Raw genomic sequence first — 18,630 nt, 5'->3', positions numbered from 1 at the left:
TTCATCCAGTCATGCTCATATTTAACTTATTTTCAGAATTTAACATTAACATTTTAGAATCTCTCAGTCACCCCCCACCCCCTCCACGATTTCTTATAAAACTTCTAGTTATTTCTATAACCAGTACTCAAAGGGCCATGATACCCAAATGTTGAAACACTTGAAAATGATGCAGCATAGCTGTAAAAAGATAACTAGAAAAAAAAAGAAAATTTATGCTTACCTGATAAAATGTATTTCTTTTTTGACACGATGAGTCCACGGATCATCTTAATTACTAATGGGATATTCACCTCCTGGTCAGCAGGTGGAGGCAAAGAGCACCACAGCAGAGCTGTTAAATAGCTCCTCCCTTCCCTCCCACTCCAGTCATTCGACCGAAGTTAAGGAAAGAAAGGAAAAGCCAAGATGCAGAGGTGTCTGAAGTTTACAAGGACCAACAACCTGTCTTACAAGAAGAGGGCGGGCCGCGGACTCATCGTATCAAAAAATAAATAAATTTATCAGGTAAGCATAAATTTTCTTTTTTATGACACGATGAGTCCACGGATCATCTTAATTACTAATGGGATTCAATACCCAAGCTAGAGTACAAGGATGATACGGCAGGGACAAGACAGGAAACCTAAACTGAAGGCACCACTGCTTGAAGAACCCTATTCCCAAAAGCGGCCTCAGCCGAGATAAAAATGCAAAATTTATAGGACTTTGAAAAAGTGTAAAGAGCGAACCAAGTTGCAGCCTTGCAAATCTTATCCACAGAAGCTTCATTATTGAACGTCCACGAGGAAACAACGACCCTCGTAGAATGAGCCGTAACTCTGGATGCTGTAGTCCAGCAATCTCAAATGCAAAACGTATAATACTCTTCAGCCAGAAAGAAAGAGAAGTAGCTTTCTGGCCCTTACTTTCTCCTGAGAAAACTACAAATAAAGCAGAAGACTGGCAAAATCCTTAGTCGCCAGCAGGTAAAAAGTTTAAAGCACGGATCACGTCCACATTGTGCAGAAGACGATCTTTCTAAGAAGAAGGATTAGGACACAAGGAAGGAACAATAATCCCCTGATTAATGATCCGATCAGAAACAACCTTAGGAAGAAATCCTAATTTAGTACGGAAAACTACCTTATCTGAATGGAAAATAAGTATGGAGACTCCTACTGCAATGCCGAGAGCTCTGACATTCTACGAGCAGAAGAACAGCAACAAGAAATAAAACTTTCCAAGATTACAATTTAATATCTAAGGAATGCATAGGCTCAAACGGAGCCCCTTGAAAAACTTTGAGAACTAAATTCAGACTCCATGGAGGAGTAACTGGTTGGAACACAGACCTGATCCTGACCAGACAAAATGATTCTACGTCTGGGACGTCCGCCAGGTGGTTAAGTAACAAAATAGACAAGGCAGATATTTGACAATTTAGGGAGCTTGCCGAGAAAAACCTCTCCAAAGCTTCTTGGAGAAAGGACAGATTTCCATGAATCGAAAAGTCTAATCCAGGAGTAGCCTTAAAATTCGCACCAATAGAGATATATACACCATATCTTATGGTAAATCCTTCTAGAAAACAGGATTACGAGCCTGAATCATGGTCTCTAAGACAGAGTCAGAAAACCCCCGCTTTAGACAAAATTAAACGTTAAATTTCTAAGTAGCCAGTTTCAGAGAAACTGGATATGGATGAGGAAAGGGCCCTCAAATTAGAAGGTCCTTCCTATACGGAAGTCTCCAAGGTGGCAGAGAATACATGTTCACCAGATCTGAATACCAAATCCAGCGAGGCCAAGCCGTTGCAATGAGGATCACCAAGGCCCTCTCCTGCTGAACTCGAGCAATGACCCGAGGAAGAAGAGCCAACAGAGGAAATAGGTATGCTAGACTGAAGGTCCAAGTCACCGCCAGGCCATCTATCAGTACCGCCTGAGGGTCCCTGGACCTCGGCCTGTACCTCGGGAGCTTGGTATTCTGCCGAGATGCCATGAGATCTAATTCTGGCTGACTCCATTTGAGAATCAGGCTGGAAAACACTTCCAGATGAAGTTCCCACTCCCCTGATGAAATGTCTGCCTTACTCAGGAAATCCCCTTCCCAGAAGTCCACCCCTGGGATGTGGATCGCCGACAGACAGCAAGAATGGACCTCCGCCCATTTAATTATTTTGGTTCCTCTGTCATCGCTAAGGAACTTCTCGTTCCTTCCTGTTGAATGATGCAAACCACTAAAGTTATGTTGTCTGACTTGAACCTGATAAACTGGACCGAGGCTAACTAGGGCCAGGCCAGAAAAGCACTGAAGATTGCTCTCAACTCCAGAATGTTTAGTAGTAGAACAGACTCTGAATCCAAACTCCCTGAGCCTTTAGAAAGTCCCAGACTGCTCCCCATCTTAGAAGGCTGAGATTTGTTGTCACAATCACCCAAGATAGTCTGACAGCAGGTTCCCTGGGAGAGATGATCCAGAGACAACCACTGAAGAGAATCCCTCAACTCCTGCTCCAGTAGTATTTGGGGAGACAAGCCAGCATAATCTCCGTTCCATTGCCTGAGCATGTTTAACTGTAGAGCTCTGAGGTGGAACCAAGCAAACGGGAAGAACGCCACCATCAGCCCAACTACCTCCATGCACTGAGCCACTGATGGCCGAGGGGTGGACTGAAGAGCTAGACAAGTATCAAAAATCTTTAATGTCCTGACTTCTGTCAGAAAAATCATCACAGATAGGGAATCTATTATTGTTCCCAAGAAAGTTACCCCTGTATTTGGAACTAAGGAACTCTTTTCCAAATTTACCTTCCATCCGTGAGATCTCAGGAGGGATAACAACATTTCCGTGTGGGATCTTGCTTGTTGTAAGGATGGTGCCTGGAGTAATGTGTCGGTCAAATAGGGCGACACTGCAATGTCCCTTAATCGAAGCACCTCCAACAGCGGTCCCAAAACCTTTGAGAAAGTCTGGGACCTGTAGCAAGACCGATTGGAAGAGTCATGTATTGGAAAAGTTTGTCTAGAAAGGCAAACCTTAGAAACTTGTGATGATCCCTATGATTGGGAACATGCAAATACATGTCCTTTATTTCTCAGTGTCATAGATTGACCCTCTTGAAACAAGGAGAGTGAGACGAATAGCTTCTATCTTGAAGGACGTTAATTTTATGAATTTATTTAGACTCTTGAGCTCTACAAACAGGACTGAGGTTTCCCTCCTTTTGGGAACCCCGAACAAGTTGGAAAATTCCAGACTCTGTTCCTGAATCCAAACATGGACTATCGCTCCCACGTTAGAGAGGTCTCCTATGCAGTGGAAAAATGCCTCTCTTCTTCAGCAGATAATCTTTAAAGCAAAGATCTGCCCCTGGAAGAAAAGTCCTGACTCCAGATTGTATCCTAAGGATACAGAGTCTTCCTGGATTGGGGGCAGGCCTAGCCTGCTGTCTTTTGTTCTAGCAGGATACTTGAATTGCATTCCCCTATTCCCAAGGAAATGAATGTCCCTTTTCCTCTCGAATATCAGAGAGAATTTCCACTAAAATAGATCCAAACAAGGTCTTCCCTTGTAGGAAATCACCCAAAAGTTTATACTCAGATGAGGTATCCGCAGACCCTATCTTTCCTGACGCTCTGCGGGCCAAATGGCAAAAACCTGAAAACTTAGCTCCCAGCTTAAACCTTGAAGAGGAGCATCTGAGATAAAGAAGTCGGCTAACTTAATTGCCTTAATACTATTGCGGACTTCTTCAAGAGAAGTGGAATCAGACCACGCACCAAAACAGTACGCCACCACACTGGTGACAAAGCAATACAAACCGCAGGTAGATGTAAACTCTGACGTACACCCCTTCCCTGGGTACTATTGCCAAGACTCCTGGATAGAAAGTCTGCTATATCCAGAGAAAAGGGGATACCCAGTTTCTCCCTGACTTTGTAAAGTGTACTGGACTTATTGGGATTGACTACGCCGATAATGTCGGAGTCATCCGGGGTATCAGAAACCTAGTAACAAATGGAAACTCTTCAGTATCAACGAAAGAAATTACACAGACAGAGTCTGAGATTTCCCCCTCAACTACTACCAAAGTATCCCCCACTTTATGCATCAAGGAGGATAATTAGGAAAAGCTACTGCTGTATCAGCAATATTCACTGAGTAAATACATCAGACATTGCTTTAATGATCTTAGGAAGCAATGTCTTGTCAATTAACCCCAGGTGGAGTTAGTGAAGAGGCGCAGGACACTGCATGTGTGGGTTATAAAATATTTTGCACTTTTGGAGAAAAAAGGTTTTTATTCTTATAGTATGGATCTCTCTATTCATATCAAAACATAAGTAGATACTTTGTAGGGTTTCTTGGAACACTGCCACACATATGGGTGAATAATCCAAGAAAAAACAACCCAGAAAAAAACTTTACTGTCTCTTTAACTTTTAAAGAGAAACTTCTTTAGTTATGTTACTGTCGCTTTAAATTCTTAACAAGTAACTTCTAAATTAAGTGTGCAAACATGGTTAATAAAAACCACTACTGAAAAACATAATTTATGTAAGAACTTACCTGATAAATTCATTTCTTTCATATTAGCAAGAGTCCATGAGCTAGTGACGTATGGAATATACATTCCTACCAGGAGGGGCAAAGTTTCCCAAACCTCAAAATGCCTATAAATACACCCCTCACCACACCCACAAATCAGTTTAACGAATAGCCAAGAAGTGGGGTGATAAAAAAAGTGCGAAAGCATAAAAAATAAGGAATTGGAATAATTGTGCTTTATACAAAAAAATCATAACCACCACAAAAAAGGGTGGGCCTCATGGACTCTTGCTAATATGAAAGAAATGAATTTATCAGGTAAGTTCTTACATAAATTATGTTTTCTTTCATGTAATTAGCAAGAGTCCATGAGCTAGTGACGTATGGGATAATGACTACCCAAGATGTGGATCTTTCCACGCAAGAGTCACTAGAGAGGGAGGGATAAAATAAAGACAGCCAATTCCTGCTGAAAATAATCCACACCCAAAATAAAGTTTAATGAAAACATAAGCAGAAGATTCAAACTGAAACCGCTGCCTGAAGTACTTTTCTACCAAAAACTGCTTCAGAAGAAGAAAATACATCAAAATGGTAGAATTTAGTAAAAGTATGCAAAGAGGACCAAGTTGCTGCTTTGCAAATCTGATCAACCGAAGCCTCATTCCTAAACGCCCAGGAAGTAGAAACTGACCTAGTAGAATGAGCTGTAATCCTTTGAGGCGGAGTTTTACCCGACTCGACATAAGCATGGTGAATTAAGAATTTCAACCAAGATGCCAAAGAAATAGCAGAAGCTTTCTGACCTTTTCTAGAACCGGAAAAGATGACAAATAGACTAGAAGTCTTTCGGAAAGACTTAGTAGCTTCAACATAATATTTCAAAGCTCTAACAACATCCAAAGAATGCAACGATTTCTCCTTAGAATTCTTAGGATTAGGACATAATGAAGGAACCACAATTTCTCTACTAATGTTGTTGGAATTCACAACCTTAGGTAAAAATTCAAAAGAAGTTCGCAACACCGCCTTATCCTGATGAAAAATCAGAAAAGGAGACTCACAAGAAAGAGCAGATAATTCAGAGACTCTTCTGGCAGAAGAGATGGCCAAAAGGAACAAAACTTTCCAAGAAAGTAATTTAATGTCCAATGAATGCATGGGTTCAAAAGGAGGAGCTTGAAGAGCCCCCAGAACCAAATTCAAACTCCAAGGAGGAGAAATAGACTTAATGACTGGTTTTATACGAACCAAAGCTTGAACAAAACAATGAATATCAGGAAGAATAGCAATCTTTCTGTGAAAAAGAACAGAAAGAGCAGAGATTTGTCCTTTCAAGGAACTTGCGGACAAACCTTTATCTAAACCATCATGAAAAAACTGTAAAATTCTCGGAATTCTAAAAGAATGCCAGGAAAAATGATGAGAAAGACACCAAGAAATATAAGTCTTCCAGACTCTATAATATATCTCTCTAGATACAGATTTACGAGCCTGTAACATAGTATTAATCACAGAATCAGAGAAACCTCTTTGACCAAGAATCAAGCGTTCAATCTCCATACCTTTAAATTTAAGGATTTGAGATCCTGATGGAAGAAAGGACCTTGCGACAGAAGGTCTGGTCTTAACGGAAGAGACCACGGCTGGCAAGAGGCCATCCGGACAAGATCCGCATACCAAAACCTGTGAGGCCATGCTGGAGCTACCAGCAGAACAAACGAGCATTCCTTCAGAATCTTGGAGATTACTCTTGGAAGAAGAGCTAGAAGCGGAAAGATATAGGCAGGATGATACTTCCAAGGAAGTGATAATGCATCCACTGCCTCCGCCTGAGGATCCCGGGATCTGGACAGATACCTGGGAAGTTTCTTGTTTAGATGAGAAGCCATCAGATCTATTTCTGGGAGTTCCCACATTTGAACAATCTGAAGAAATACCTCTGGGTGAAGGGACCATTCGCCCGGATGCAATGTTTGGCGACTGAGATAATCTGCTTCCCAATTGTCTATACCTGAGATATGAACCGCAGAGATTAGACAGGAGCTGGATTCCGCCCAAACCAGAATTTGAGATACTTCTTTCATAGCCAGAGGACTGTGAGTCCCTCCTTGATGATTGATGTATGCCACAGTTGTGACATTGTCTGTCTGAAAACAAATGAACGACTCTCTCTTCAGAAGAGGCCAAGACTGAAGAGCTCTGAAAATTGCACGGAGTTCCAAAATATTGATCGGTAATCTCACCTCCTGAGATTCCCAAACCCCTTGTGCCGTCAGAGACCCCCACACAGCTCCCCAACCTGTAAGACTTGCATCTGTTGAGATTATAGTCCAGGTCGGAAGAACAAAAGAAGCCCCCTGAATTAAACGATGGTGATCTGTCCACCACGTCAGAGAGTGTCGTACAATCGGTTTTAAAGATATTAATTGAGATATCTTTGTGTAATCCCTGCACCATTGGTTCAGCATACAGAGCTGAAGAGGTCGCATGTGAAAACGAGCAAAGGGGATCGCGTCCGATGCAGCAGTCATAAGACCTAGAATTTCCATGCATAAGGCTACCGAAGGGAATGATTGTGACTGAAGGTTTCGACAAGCTGAAATCAATTTTAGACGTCTCTTGTCTGTCAAAGACAGAGTCATGGACACTGAATCTATCTGGAAACCCAAAAAGGTTACCCTTGTCTGAGGAATCAATGAACTTTTTAGTGAATTGATCCTCCAACCATTATCTTGAAGAAACAACACAAGTCGATTCGTATGAGATTCTGCTAAATGTGAAGACTGAGCAAGTACCAAGATATCGTCCAAATAAGGAAATACCACAATACCCTGTTCTCTGATTACAGACAGAAGGGCACCGAGAACCTTTGTAAAAATTCTTGGAGCTGTAGCTAGGCCAAACGGCAGAGCCACAAACTGGTAATGCTTGTCCAGGAAAGAGAATCTCAGGAACGGATAGTGAGCTGGATGAATCGGAATATGCAGATATGCATCCTGTAAATCTATTGTAGACATATAATGCCCTTGCTGAACAAAAGGCAAGATAGTCCTTACAGTTACCATTTTGAATGTTGGTATCCTTACATAACGATTCAATATTTTTAGATCCAGAACTGGTCTGAAGGAATTCTCCTTCTTTGGTACAATGAAGAGATTTGAATAAAACCCCAGCCCCTGTTCCAGAACTGGAACTGGCATAATTACTCCAGCCAACTCTAGATCTGAAACACATTTCAGAAATGCTTGAGATTTCACTGGGTTTACTGGGACACGGGAAAGAAAAAATCTCTTTGCAGGAGGTCTTATCTTGAAACCAATTCTGTACCCAAAGATTGTGAACAGAATTGATCCAAATTTCTTTGAAAAAACGTAATCTGCCCCCTACCAGCTGAGCTGGAATGAGGGCCGCACCTTCATGTGGACTTAGAAGCTGGCTTTGCTTTTCTAGAAGGCTTGGATTTATTCCAGACTGGAGATGGTTTCCAAACTGAAACTGCTCCTGAGGATGAAGGATCAGGCTTTTGTTCTTTGTTAAAACGAAAGGAACGAAAACGATTATTAGCCCTGTTTTTACCTTTAGATTTTTTATCCTGTGGTAAAAAAGTTCCTTTCCCACCAGTAACAGTTGAGATAATAGAATCCAACTGAGAACCAAATAATTTATTACCCTGGAAAGAAAGGGAAAGTAGAGCCGATTTAGAAGACATATCAGCATTCCAAGTTTGACATAAACCTGACATCAACTCTGATAATATCAAAAATGGCATCACAGATAAAATTATTAGCATGTTGAAGAAGAATAATAATATTATGAGAATCATGATCTGTTACTTGTTGCGCTAAAGTTTCCAACCAAAAAGTTGAAGCTGCAGCAACATCAGCCAATGATATAGCAGGTCTAAGAAGATTACCTGAACACAGATAAGCTTTTCTTAGAAAGGATTCAATTTTCCTATCTAAAGGATCCTTAAAGGAAGTACCATCTGCCGTAGGAATAGTAGTACGTTTAGCAAGGGTAGAAATAGCCCCATCAACTTTAGGGATTTTGTCCCAAAACTCTAATCTGTCGGACGGCACAGGATATAATTGCTTGAAACGTTTAGAAGGAGTAAATGAATTACCCAAATTATTCCATTCTCTGGAAATTACTTCAGAAATAGCACCAGGAACAGGAAAAACTTCTGGAATAACCACAGGAGATTTAAAGACCTTGTCTAAACGTTTAGATTTAGTATCAAGAGGACCAGAATCCTCAATTTCTAAAGCAATTAAAACTTCTTTAAGTAAAGAACGAATAAATACTATTTTAAATAAATATGAAGATTTATCAGCATCAACCTCTGAGACAGAATCCTCTGAACCAGAAGAATCATTAAAATCAGAATGATGATGTTCATTTAAAAATTCATCTGGATAAAGAGAAGTTTTAAAAGATTTTTTGTGTTTACTAGAAGGAGGAATAACAGACATAGCCTTCTTAATGGATTCAGAAACAAAATCTCTTATGTTATCAGGAACACTCTGAACATTAGATGTTGTTGGAACTGCAACAGGTAATGGTATTTTACTAAAGGAAATATTATCTGCATTAACAAGTTTGTCATGACATTTAATACAAACAACAGCTGGAGGAACAGCTACCAAAAGTTTACAGCAGATACACTTAGCTTTGGTAGTTCCAGCACCAGACAGCAATTTTCCTGAAGTATCTTCAGACTCAGATGCAGCGTGAGACATCTTGCAATATGTAAGAGAAAAAACAACATATAAAGCAAAATTGATCAAATTCCTTAAATGACAGTTTCAGGAATGGGAAAAAATGCCAAAGAACAAGCTTCTAGCAACCAGAAGCAAGGAAAAATGAGACTTAAATAATGTGGAGACAAAAGCGACGCCCATATTTTTTTAGCGCCAAATAAGACGCCCACATTATTCGGCGCCTAAATGCTTTTGGCGCCAAAAATGACGCCACATCCGGAACGCCAACATTTTTGGCGCAAAAGAACGTCAAAAAATGACGCAACTTCCGGCGACACGTATGACGCCGGAAACAGAAAAGATTTTTTGCGCCAAAAAAGTCCGCGCCAAGAATGACGCAATAAAATGAAGCATTTTCAGCCCAGCGAGCCTAACAGCCCACAGGGAAAAAGTCAAATTTTAAGGTAAGAAAAATGATTGATTCAAATGCATTATCCCAAATATGAAACTGACTGTCTGAAAAAAAGGAATGTTGAACATTCTGAATCAAGGCAAATAAATGTTTAAATACATATATTTAGAACTTTAAAAAAGTGCCCAACCATAGCTTTAGAGTGTCACAGAAAATAAGACTTACTTACCCCAGGACACTCATCTACATGTTTGTAGAAAGCCAAACCAGTACTGAAACGAAAATGGTATATATATATATATATATAAGAGTATATCGTCGATCTGAAAAGGGAGGTAAGAGATGAATCTCTACGACCGATAACAGAGAACCTATGAAATAGACCCCGTAGAAGGAGATCATTGAATTCAAACAGGCAATACTCTCTTCACATCCCTCTGACATTCACTGCACGCTGAGAGGAAAACCGGGCTCCAACCTGCTGCGGAGCGCATATCAACGTAGAATCTAGCACAAACTTACTTCACCACCTCCATAGGAGGCAAAGTTTGTAAAACTGATTTGTGGGTGTGGTGAGGGGTGTATTTATAGGCATTTTGAGGTTTGGGAAACTTTGCCCCTCCTGGTAGGAATGTATATTCCCTACGTCACTAGCTCATGGACTCTTGCTAATTACATGAAAGAAATCCCCTCTACACCTCGGCTACCTAGCTTAAGTACCTGCCAGCCCTTTGCACAGTAAACATTCTGGACTAAGACCTTTTAAAACACTGTCCGGTCAGTTACTTTCTCTATTTAAGAGTAAACACTCTCCTCTATCCCTTCCGATACTCAGAAAAAACTGACAAAGTGGTGCGCAACTAAACTGGCCCCACACATAACTCCACCCATCATGGGCGTTAGCATAATAATCTCCAGGTCGCCATTGATCTTTTTATTTTTACAAAGTGGAACCGTCAGGAGCGCAATAACGGACTGATCAGCTTCAGCTTGGCAGCTGTTAGTCCGAGAGACTAAATGTCAAAACACCTCACACTGATGTCAATATGTGTTCTCCCAGTCAGCTATTATTAAACAGCCGGGAGATGAGAACACAGTCCCCTTACACACCTCTCCCTGAGCTCGTCTTTTGTATAGCTCATCAGTTATGGTAATAGGAGATCTCCCGGTCGGCTATTATTAAACCGCCGGGAGATGAGAACACAAGTCCCATTCAAATATTTTTACTGAGCGTAACTCCCCTCACACTGAGCCTGTCTTAGAATAAGCATCAGTTTTGTCAATAGGGGATCTCCCGGTCGGCTAACATGAAACCGCCGGGAGATGAGAGCACATGTCCCATGCATCCCCCGTGTCTGCGTTTAAACTGTCCCAAAGTGTCCTCTAAGCCTCTGGGGGAATCTATCTGTAACCCTCTGATAAAGAGGTAAAATCCCACAAGGTATAATAAAGATTAAGTGTCCAACCTTTCTTCTGAGCCTTTTCAACCCCCAGAATAAACTTCGCACTTACCTCATCTTCTGCCGGACAGTAAGGCAATTCCCAGGTTTGCGAGGTCCTCTCCCTCACATGGACCTGTAATTTAAAACGAAAGTTCCGAGTAATATCCCTCAGATTTTCTTGGTAAGGGCAGCAAAAATTACATGGGAGGCGCAGTGAGCATTATGTCCCACAAGTTCCCATTGCTCTAAAGCCACCATAACCCTACTGAAGAGACCGATATGGACTACAGCTACACCTTAGAACAAAGCAGCACACTCTGGCACTACTTTAAAAATAATAAACTCTTGATTGAAGAATCTAAACTAACACCTCACTTTACCTCTTCCTATCACTAACGTAGGCAAAGAGAATGACTGGAGTGGGAGGGAAGGGAGAAGCTATTTAACAGCTCTGCTTTGCTGCTCTTTGCCTCCTCCTGCTGACCAGGAGGTGAATATCCCATTAGTAATAAAGATGATCCGTGGACTCATCGTTTTCATAAAAAAGAAATCACCTGAACAACTATGTAAAAAACTAAGATATTTTACCTCAAAATGTCCTAAGTATTCACACTCCATTGCAAAGGACTTTAAGCAGCAAATCAGTATGTCTGTCCCGGGACACGCAAGGGAGTGAGCCTCATGCACACTCATGTTATTTCCCTATTCAGTTTAAGGAAGTTTACTATGAAATCTCATGAGAGTTAAGTCAAATCTCATGAGATCCCAGTAAAAGAGTTCATGACCTCAGCACTATTGATGCCGATTGGCTGCAGTTTATTTAATTTTTTCTTTACCTGCAGCTGGACAGTAACTGGGGGAAAAAAAAAACTTTTTACACAGGGCTTTCTCTGGTGAGCTGAGAAATTTGTGAGGTAAAATACCTTCTTTTTTTTACATAGAGATTCTCAGGTGATATTTCCTGTCAGCTTTTTACAGTTATACTGCAACAGTTTCAAGTGATTTAGCATGAGTATTATGTCCCTTTAAGTTACCAACATTTTAAGTATAGGTGGGGACACAAGTCAAAATCAGATATTTCAAGTGACAAAATAAATGTAAAGAAGCAGTTTGTAAATAATTTAATAAATTCTAACAAATTACATAAAAAGGAGAGAAAAAATATACTACATTCTCCCTTTAAATAAGGGGCAGCATACTTTTCTCACCAATGTGAGTTTCTACTATAAGCAAAACTCAGGTTAAGTCTAAAGATTGTAAAATTGTAAAGCAAAGAAACCATGTCAAGTCCAAGATGAGACATCTCACCAAATAAGTAATCTTCTTAATTAAAGGGATAGTAAACAGATTTTTTTTTATTTTAAAATAGATAATCCCTTTATTTACCATTCCCCAGTTTTGCATAACCAACACTGTTATAGAAATATACTTTTTACCTCTGTAATTACCTTATATCTAATTTTCTGCAGACTGCCTCCTTATCTCAGATCTTTTGATAAATTTGCATTTCAGGCAATTAGTGCAGAGTCTTAAATAACTTCACGTGCGTGAGCACAGTGTTATCTATATGAAACACAAACTAACACTCTCTAGCTGTGAAAAACTGTCAAATGGATTCAGATGAGAGGCAGCCTTCAAGGGCTTAGAAATTAGCATATGAGCCTACCTAAGTTTAGCTTTCAACTAAAAATACCAAGAGAACAAAGTCAATTTGATGATAAAAGTAAATTAGAAAGTGGTTTAAAATTACATGCCCTATATGAATCATGAAAGTTTAATTTGGCCTTCACTATCCCTTTAACTTACATAAATCTATTCATATGCCAAATAATAAAATTACTGTATGACACTCTAAAATCCATTTGTGTAAACTGGTCATTAAAGGATTAAGAAATACAGAATAAAAAACAATTTACCTTCATAGGCATGAGTGTAAGAAAATCGGTGGTCAATTTGTGAATCCTGCGAATGAAGAATTCCTCCATAAAAAAGGTATCAGATAGCACCACTGCATCAGTGAGGAATAAGAAAACATTTCCCCCAATAGCCAACTCTGCCATGGCTTCGTCTGCTTCTGTGAACTCTGCCAGTGCTTAGAAAAATAAGATAAATAAATGCATTAATAAAAAAATTATGAATTAAAAGGGACATAATACTCATATGCTAAATCACTTGAAACTGATGCAGTATAACTGTAAAAAGCTGACAGGAAAATATCACCTGAGCATCTCTATGTAAAAAGGAAGATATTTTACCTCACAATCTCCTCAGCTCAGCAGAGTTAGTTCTGTGTAAAAAGCTATACTTCACCTGCTCCCAGCTGCAGGTAAAAAAAAAAAAAAAAATGAAGAAATGAACAGCAGCCAATCAGCATCAGCAGTGCTGAGGTCATGAACTCTTACTGTGATCTCATGAGATTTGACTTAACTCTCATGAGATTTCATAGTAAGCTTCCTTTACCTGATTGGTGAAATAATATGAGAGTTCACGAGGCTCATCCTTTCAGATGTCCCAGGACAGACACAAAATGCTGCTTAGAAATCCTTTACAATGGGAGGTGGGGCTACTGAGGAACTTTTGAGGTAAAATATCTTTCTTTTTTACATAGAGATGCTCAGGTGATATTTTCTAGTCAGCTTTTTACAGCTATGCTGCATCACTTTCAAGTGTTTAAACATTTGGGTATTATGGCCCTTTAATGGGACATGAAAAGGTTTTATCCTGCATTATTCAGATAGAGCATTTGTAAACAGCTTTCCAATTTACTTCCATTATCAATTTTGCTTCATTCTCTTGCTATCCTTTATTGAAGGAGCCGCAAGGCACTACTGGGAGCTAGCTGAACACATTGGTAAGCCAGTCACAAGAGGCATATGTCATAAGAGGCATATGTGCAGCCAGTAATCAGCAGTTGGCTTCCAACTTCTGAGCCTACCTAGGTATGCTTTTCAACAAAGGATACCAAGAGAATGAAGCAAGTTAGATAATAGAAGTAAATTGAAAAGTTGGTTAAAATTGTATTCTAAAACATGAAAGAAAAACTTTGGTTTTCCTGTCCCTTTAATGCTTATAATTGATTAATGTTGTAAACCTATAATATAATATATTTAAAAAAAAAAATAATTCTATGCGCACCTAGCTAGATGTCTGTTAGGTTGCAACAGTGTAGATTTATTGTTACGTGATACATTGTGATCAGAATAACTACATTTTTAATCAATTCATCAGATTGGGGGGTTAGGTGGGATGAAAATGGGTAATGATTATCTACATTTAGGGCTAGCTTACAAGTTGAGTGCTAATTTATTGCGCGCCCACAAACAGGTAAATTTGCCCGTTTGCAGGAGTACGATAAATAACCAGCCATTACAAGTGGCTGGTTACTGCTACCGCAAGCTTGCGGTAGCAGTTAGCACTCAGAAAATTAACCAAATATCAGATCTCTGGTTAATTTTCTAAAAGTCCCCCAATTGGTCCCAAATTTCAATATAGTAATCTTAATTAAAAAATAGAAATGATAGCATCATTATTGTTTTAATAAAACAACTGCAAAAAGCAGTTATAAGGGGCTAAAAGTGGCGGCTGAAGGGTGTTTTTAAAATAAAAAAATAAAATAAAAATGGCACTGAGAAGTTCTATAGGAACTTGAAATGTATATGAATATATATTTGTGTGTTAATATGTGCATGAGAATGAGGCTCCCATTGTAGCTTATGATAGCGCGCTCTCATGAGTGCAATGCTTTCGTGCAATGCGAAGTCGCATCCGCATTGCACTTCACTTGTAATACCAGAGCACATTTGCGTGCACTGGTATTACCGTATTTAGTTCAGCCCAAATAATCGCTCTTGCGTAAGCTATTTTGTGCTTAACGCGTAATCTAGCTAATAGTGGAGGAAAAAAAACACAACTATGTTGTAATATACTTTTGTTTGCCCCTTTACATTTATCACTAAATGTGATTTTTTTTTTTTTTTTGTTTTTTATGAATATGAACACATTTTTGGATTATTCGTTCAATACAACAACATTTTTTGTTGATTTCTTCACTAAAATGTTCTCTAATAAATGTTGTTTGTTTTGTTAATGAACATGAATAACTGGAACATTCGTTCAAAATTTGTTATTCGTTTTTTCAAACAAACAAAAAATGCACATAACTAAAAGGTAACTTAGAAAATTGTGGGTTTTCTGAGAAATGGAAGCGTAAACTGCAGAGCTCACGAGCCTAATTCAGCTTCACATTTCCCTTATTTGCTTCAGCAGGGAAGATTAGATAATATACTGCTAAACAATGCAGGTTTTGTTAACAAAATGACAACAGCAAGCCTTGGCTACTCCAGTAACAAGACTAAACCCAAATGCAGCAAACAAAAGATGTTAATTCAGAAAGTTTCTGCACTGTGCCTGTATGCTAATCTTTTGAACTTCTACCCAAAAGTCTTGCAAGTGCGAGGTCCTACATGTTCCTTTAAGCATACTCATATCCAGATTTTTCACTTTAAAACATTAAAGGGACAGTCAACACCAAAATTAGTATCATTTAAAAAGATAGATAACGCCTTTACTACCCATTCCCCAGCTTTGCACAACCAAGATTGTTATATTAATATACTCTAAATTTCTGCCTGTTTCTAAGCCACTAGAGATAGCCTATCACATGCTTTTTTTATTAGCTTTTCACAACAGGAGACTGCTAGTTCATGTGGGTCATATAGATACCATTGTGCTCATGCCCGTGGGTTGTGCATGGCACTGCACTAATTGGCTAAAATGCAAGTCAATACATAATAGTAATAATAGGACTGTCAAAAGAGTCTTAGAAACAAGGTAATCACAGAGGTTAAAAAAGTATATTAATATACTCATGTTGGGTGTGCAAAACTGGGGAATGGGTAATAAAAGGGATTATCTATCTTTTTAAACAATAACAATTTTGGAGTTGACTATCCCTTAAAGAAAAATTACCCACAATTAAAAATGTACCTCTATTTTTTAAGGACACATTATCAAATATAATACAAAAAAAAAATATGTTAATTTAAATCTGTCCTGAATTATTTTTTTTTGTAAATAGGTAGATAAACATGATAAATTATTTGTGATAATCTCCATCTAAAAGCTATCTGTATATGATAACAGCAGAATGAGGGGTGCAGTCAAGAATATGGACTACTGTAATTGCCTCCCTGCAAATTGTATTCAAGTAGTTTAGCTCAGAGTTGAGCAATTTATTTAAAGTGCCGTACAGGTTACATTGCAAAAAAAGTATAAAGAGTGCTTTTGAATGTTTTTTAAAAGTCATAAAAAAGTACTGAAATAATTTACACTTTAGTCCAGTCATGAACTCCATTATCCGCCCCTATCAGTAAGTGAAAATATGTGTTGTAGTATCAGGTGTCACTGTGGTCGCACTTACTAATCATAAGCTTAATGTGCCAGTTCTCTAGTGTGCACGGGAGAAAGCCATACACGCTATATAAACAGAAGCCAAACATTTTAATACTTTTTACATTTTGAACAATGTTGTTCCTACACTAATAAAATTTACTCTGTGATAATTAATTCATTCCTTGTATAGGATATCGGCAACAATAAACATAATGGTAGAGTTCGGGAACACAGAAATATGCGTTTGGATGAAATAAGATACTAAATTGCACTTTCCTTACATGGATACACTTGGTGGGGAGTTAGTGGTAAATTATATTAAGCCTAAATTGAAGAGGCTGATGGGAGTTAAAATCAAACCATTTTGCAGGTATTCTTTTTATAACTTATACATTAAAAAAAAAATAAAAAAAAATGTATTGCCTTGTGGTCCTTTAAACCTAAAAAAAACCAGGATGTGAGGGAGCTAGAGAACTTAATCTATCTAGAAGTAAATAGCTAAAAAAGTTGGGAGCCTTAAACAAAAACTGGAGGCCTCATATGATTATTATAGATACTGTTAAAAAACAAAAAAAACAACAAAACAAAAAAAAAAAAAAACAACAAAATGTATGCTTACCTAATAAATGTATTTCTTTCCAGATATAACTCCTAGCCAGCAGGAAGTATCACTCCCTTACCCACAACCCCCAGTTATTCGACCGAAGGGAAATGGAGAAAAATGAGTAACACATGGTGTAGAGGTGCCTGAGGTTATAGTCAAAAGAACAACTGTCGTAAAATAAAGGGTGGGGCCGTGGACTCACCATATACGGAAATAATTTTTTTTATCAGGTAAGCATAAATGTATTTTTTCTTTCCTAAGATATGGTGAGTCCACGGCTTGAGTAATTACTGTTGGGAAACAATACCCAAGCTAGAGGACACAGATAAATAGGGAGGGACAAGACAGGCAGTCCAAAACAGAAGGCACCACCGCTTGAAGAACCTTTCTCCCAAAAGAGGCCTCAGCCAAGGCAAAAATATCAAATTTGTAAAATTTGAAAAAAGTATGTAGATAAGACCAAGTTGCAGCCTTGCAAATTTGTTAGACAGAAGCTTCATTTTTGAAAGCCCAAGAAGAGGAAACGGCTCTTGTGGAATTAGCCATAATTCTCTCAGGAGGCTGTTGTTCAGCAGTTTCATAAGCCATACGAATTATACTTTGTAACCAGTAGTAGCAGTAGCTTTCTGACCTTTACGTTTCCCAGAGAAACAGACAAAGAGGGCAGAGGACTGGCGAAAATCCTTAGTCGCCTGTAAGTAGAATTTAAGAGCACGTACAATATCCAAATTGTGTAAGAAACGTTCTTTGGAAGAAGGAGGATTAGGACCGAGAGGGAACAACAATTTTCCGATTGATATTTATGTTAGAAACAACCTTAGGAAGGAAACCTAACTTAGTACAAAGAACCGCCTTATCGGCATGAAAAATAAAATAAGAGGAATCACACTGCAGAGCTGAGAGTTCCAAGACACTTCGAGCAGAAGAGATAGCAACAAGAAACAAAACCTTCCAAGATAACTTATTGTCTATGGAATGCAAGAGCTCAAACTGAGCCAGCTGTAAAACTTCAAGAACAAGGTTAAGGCTCCAAGGAGGAACAACAGACTTAAAGACAGGCCCGATTTTGACCAAGGCCTGACAAAAAGATTGCACATCTGGCACAGCCGCCTAATGTTTATGTTGTAAAATTGATAAAGCAGAAATCTGACCATTCAGGGTACTGACTGACAATCCCTTTTTCAGGCCTTCCTGAAGAAAAGATTAAATTCTAGCAATTCTAGTTCTTTGTTTTGCAATTCTTAGCTGGATTCACACGAATAAAGATATTTACGCCATATCTTATGGTAAATCTTTCTAGTAACAGGCATGCGAGCCTGGATCATGGTCTCAATGACCGACTCAGAAAAACCACGCTTAGACAGAATTAAGTGTTCAATCTCCAAGCAGTCAGCTTCAGAGAAACGAGATTTGGATGAAGGAAGGGACCCTGAATCAGGAGATCCTTCCTCAGAGGTAGTCTCTAAGGTGGGAGAGATGACATCTCTACTAGGTCTGCAAGGCCACGCAGGGGCTATTAGAATCACTGATGCCCTCTCCTGTTTG

The 18,630-nt window shown here is 39.0% G+C and overlaps 1 protein-coding gene across 1 annotated transcript in view; it reads right to left on the bottom strand.

Moving 5' to 3' along the window:
- NUP205 (nucleoporin 205) overlaps window positions 1-18,630 on the bottom strand; it is a 373,309-nt gene that overhangs the window by 306,084 nt on the left and 48,595 nt on the right. The window contains exon 8 of the mRNA XM_053719689.1: window positions 13,007-13,182. Within this exon, the coding sequence (XP_053575664.1) occupies window positions 13,007-13,182 (176 nt within the window). The remainder of the gene's footprint in view (window positions 1-13,006; window positions 13,183-18,630) is intronic.

The sequence above is a fragment of the Bombina bombina genome, chromosome 6 (assembly GCF_027579735.1).
Source record: "Bombina bombina isolate aBomBom1 chromosome 6, aBomBom1.pri, whole genome shotgun sequence".
NCBI classification, from domain to species: Eukaryota; Metazoa; Chordata; class Amphibia; order Anura; family Bombinatoridae; genus Bombina; species Bombina bombina.
Note: the sequence above shows the minus strand (reverse complement) of the source record. Positions and strands in the feature narration are given on the sequence as shown.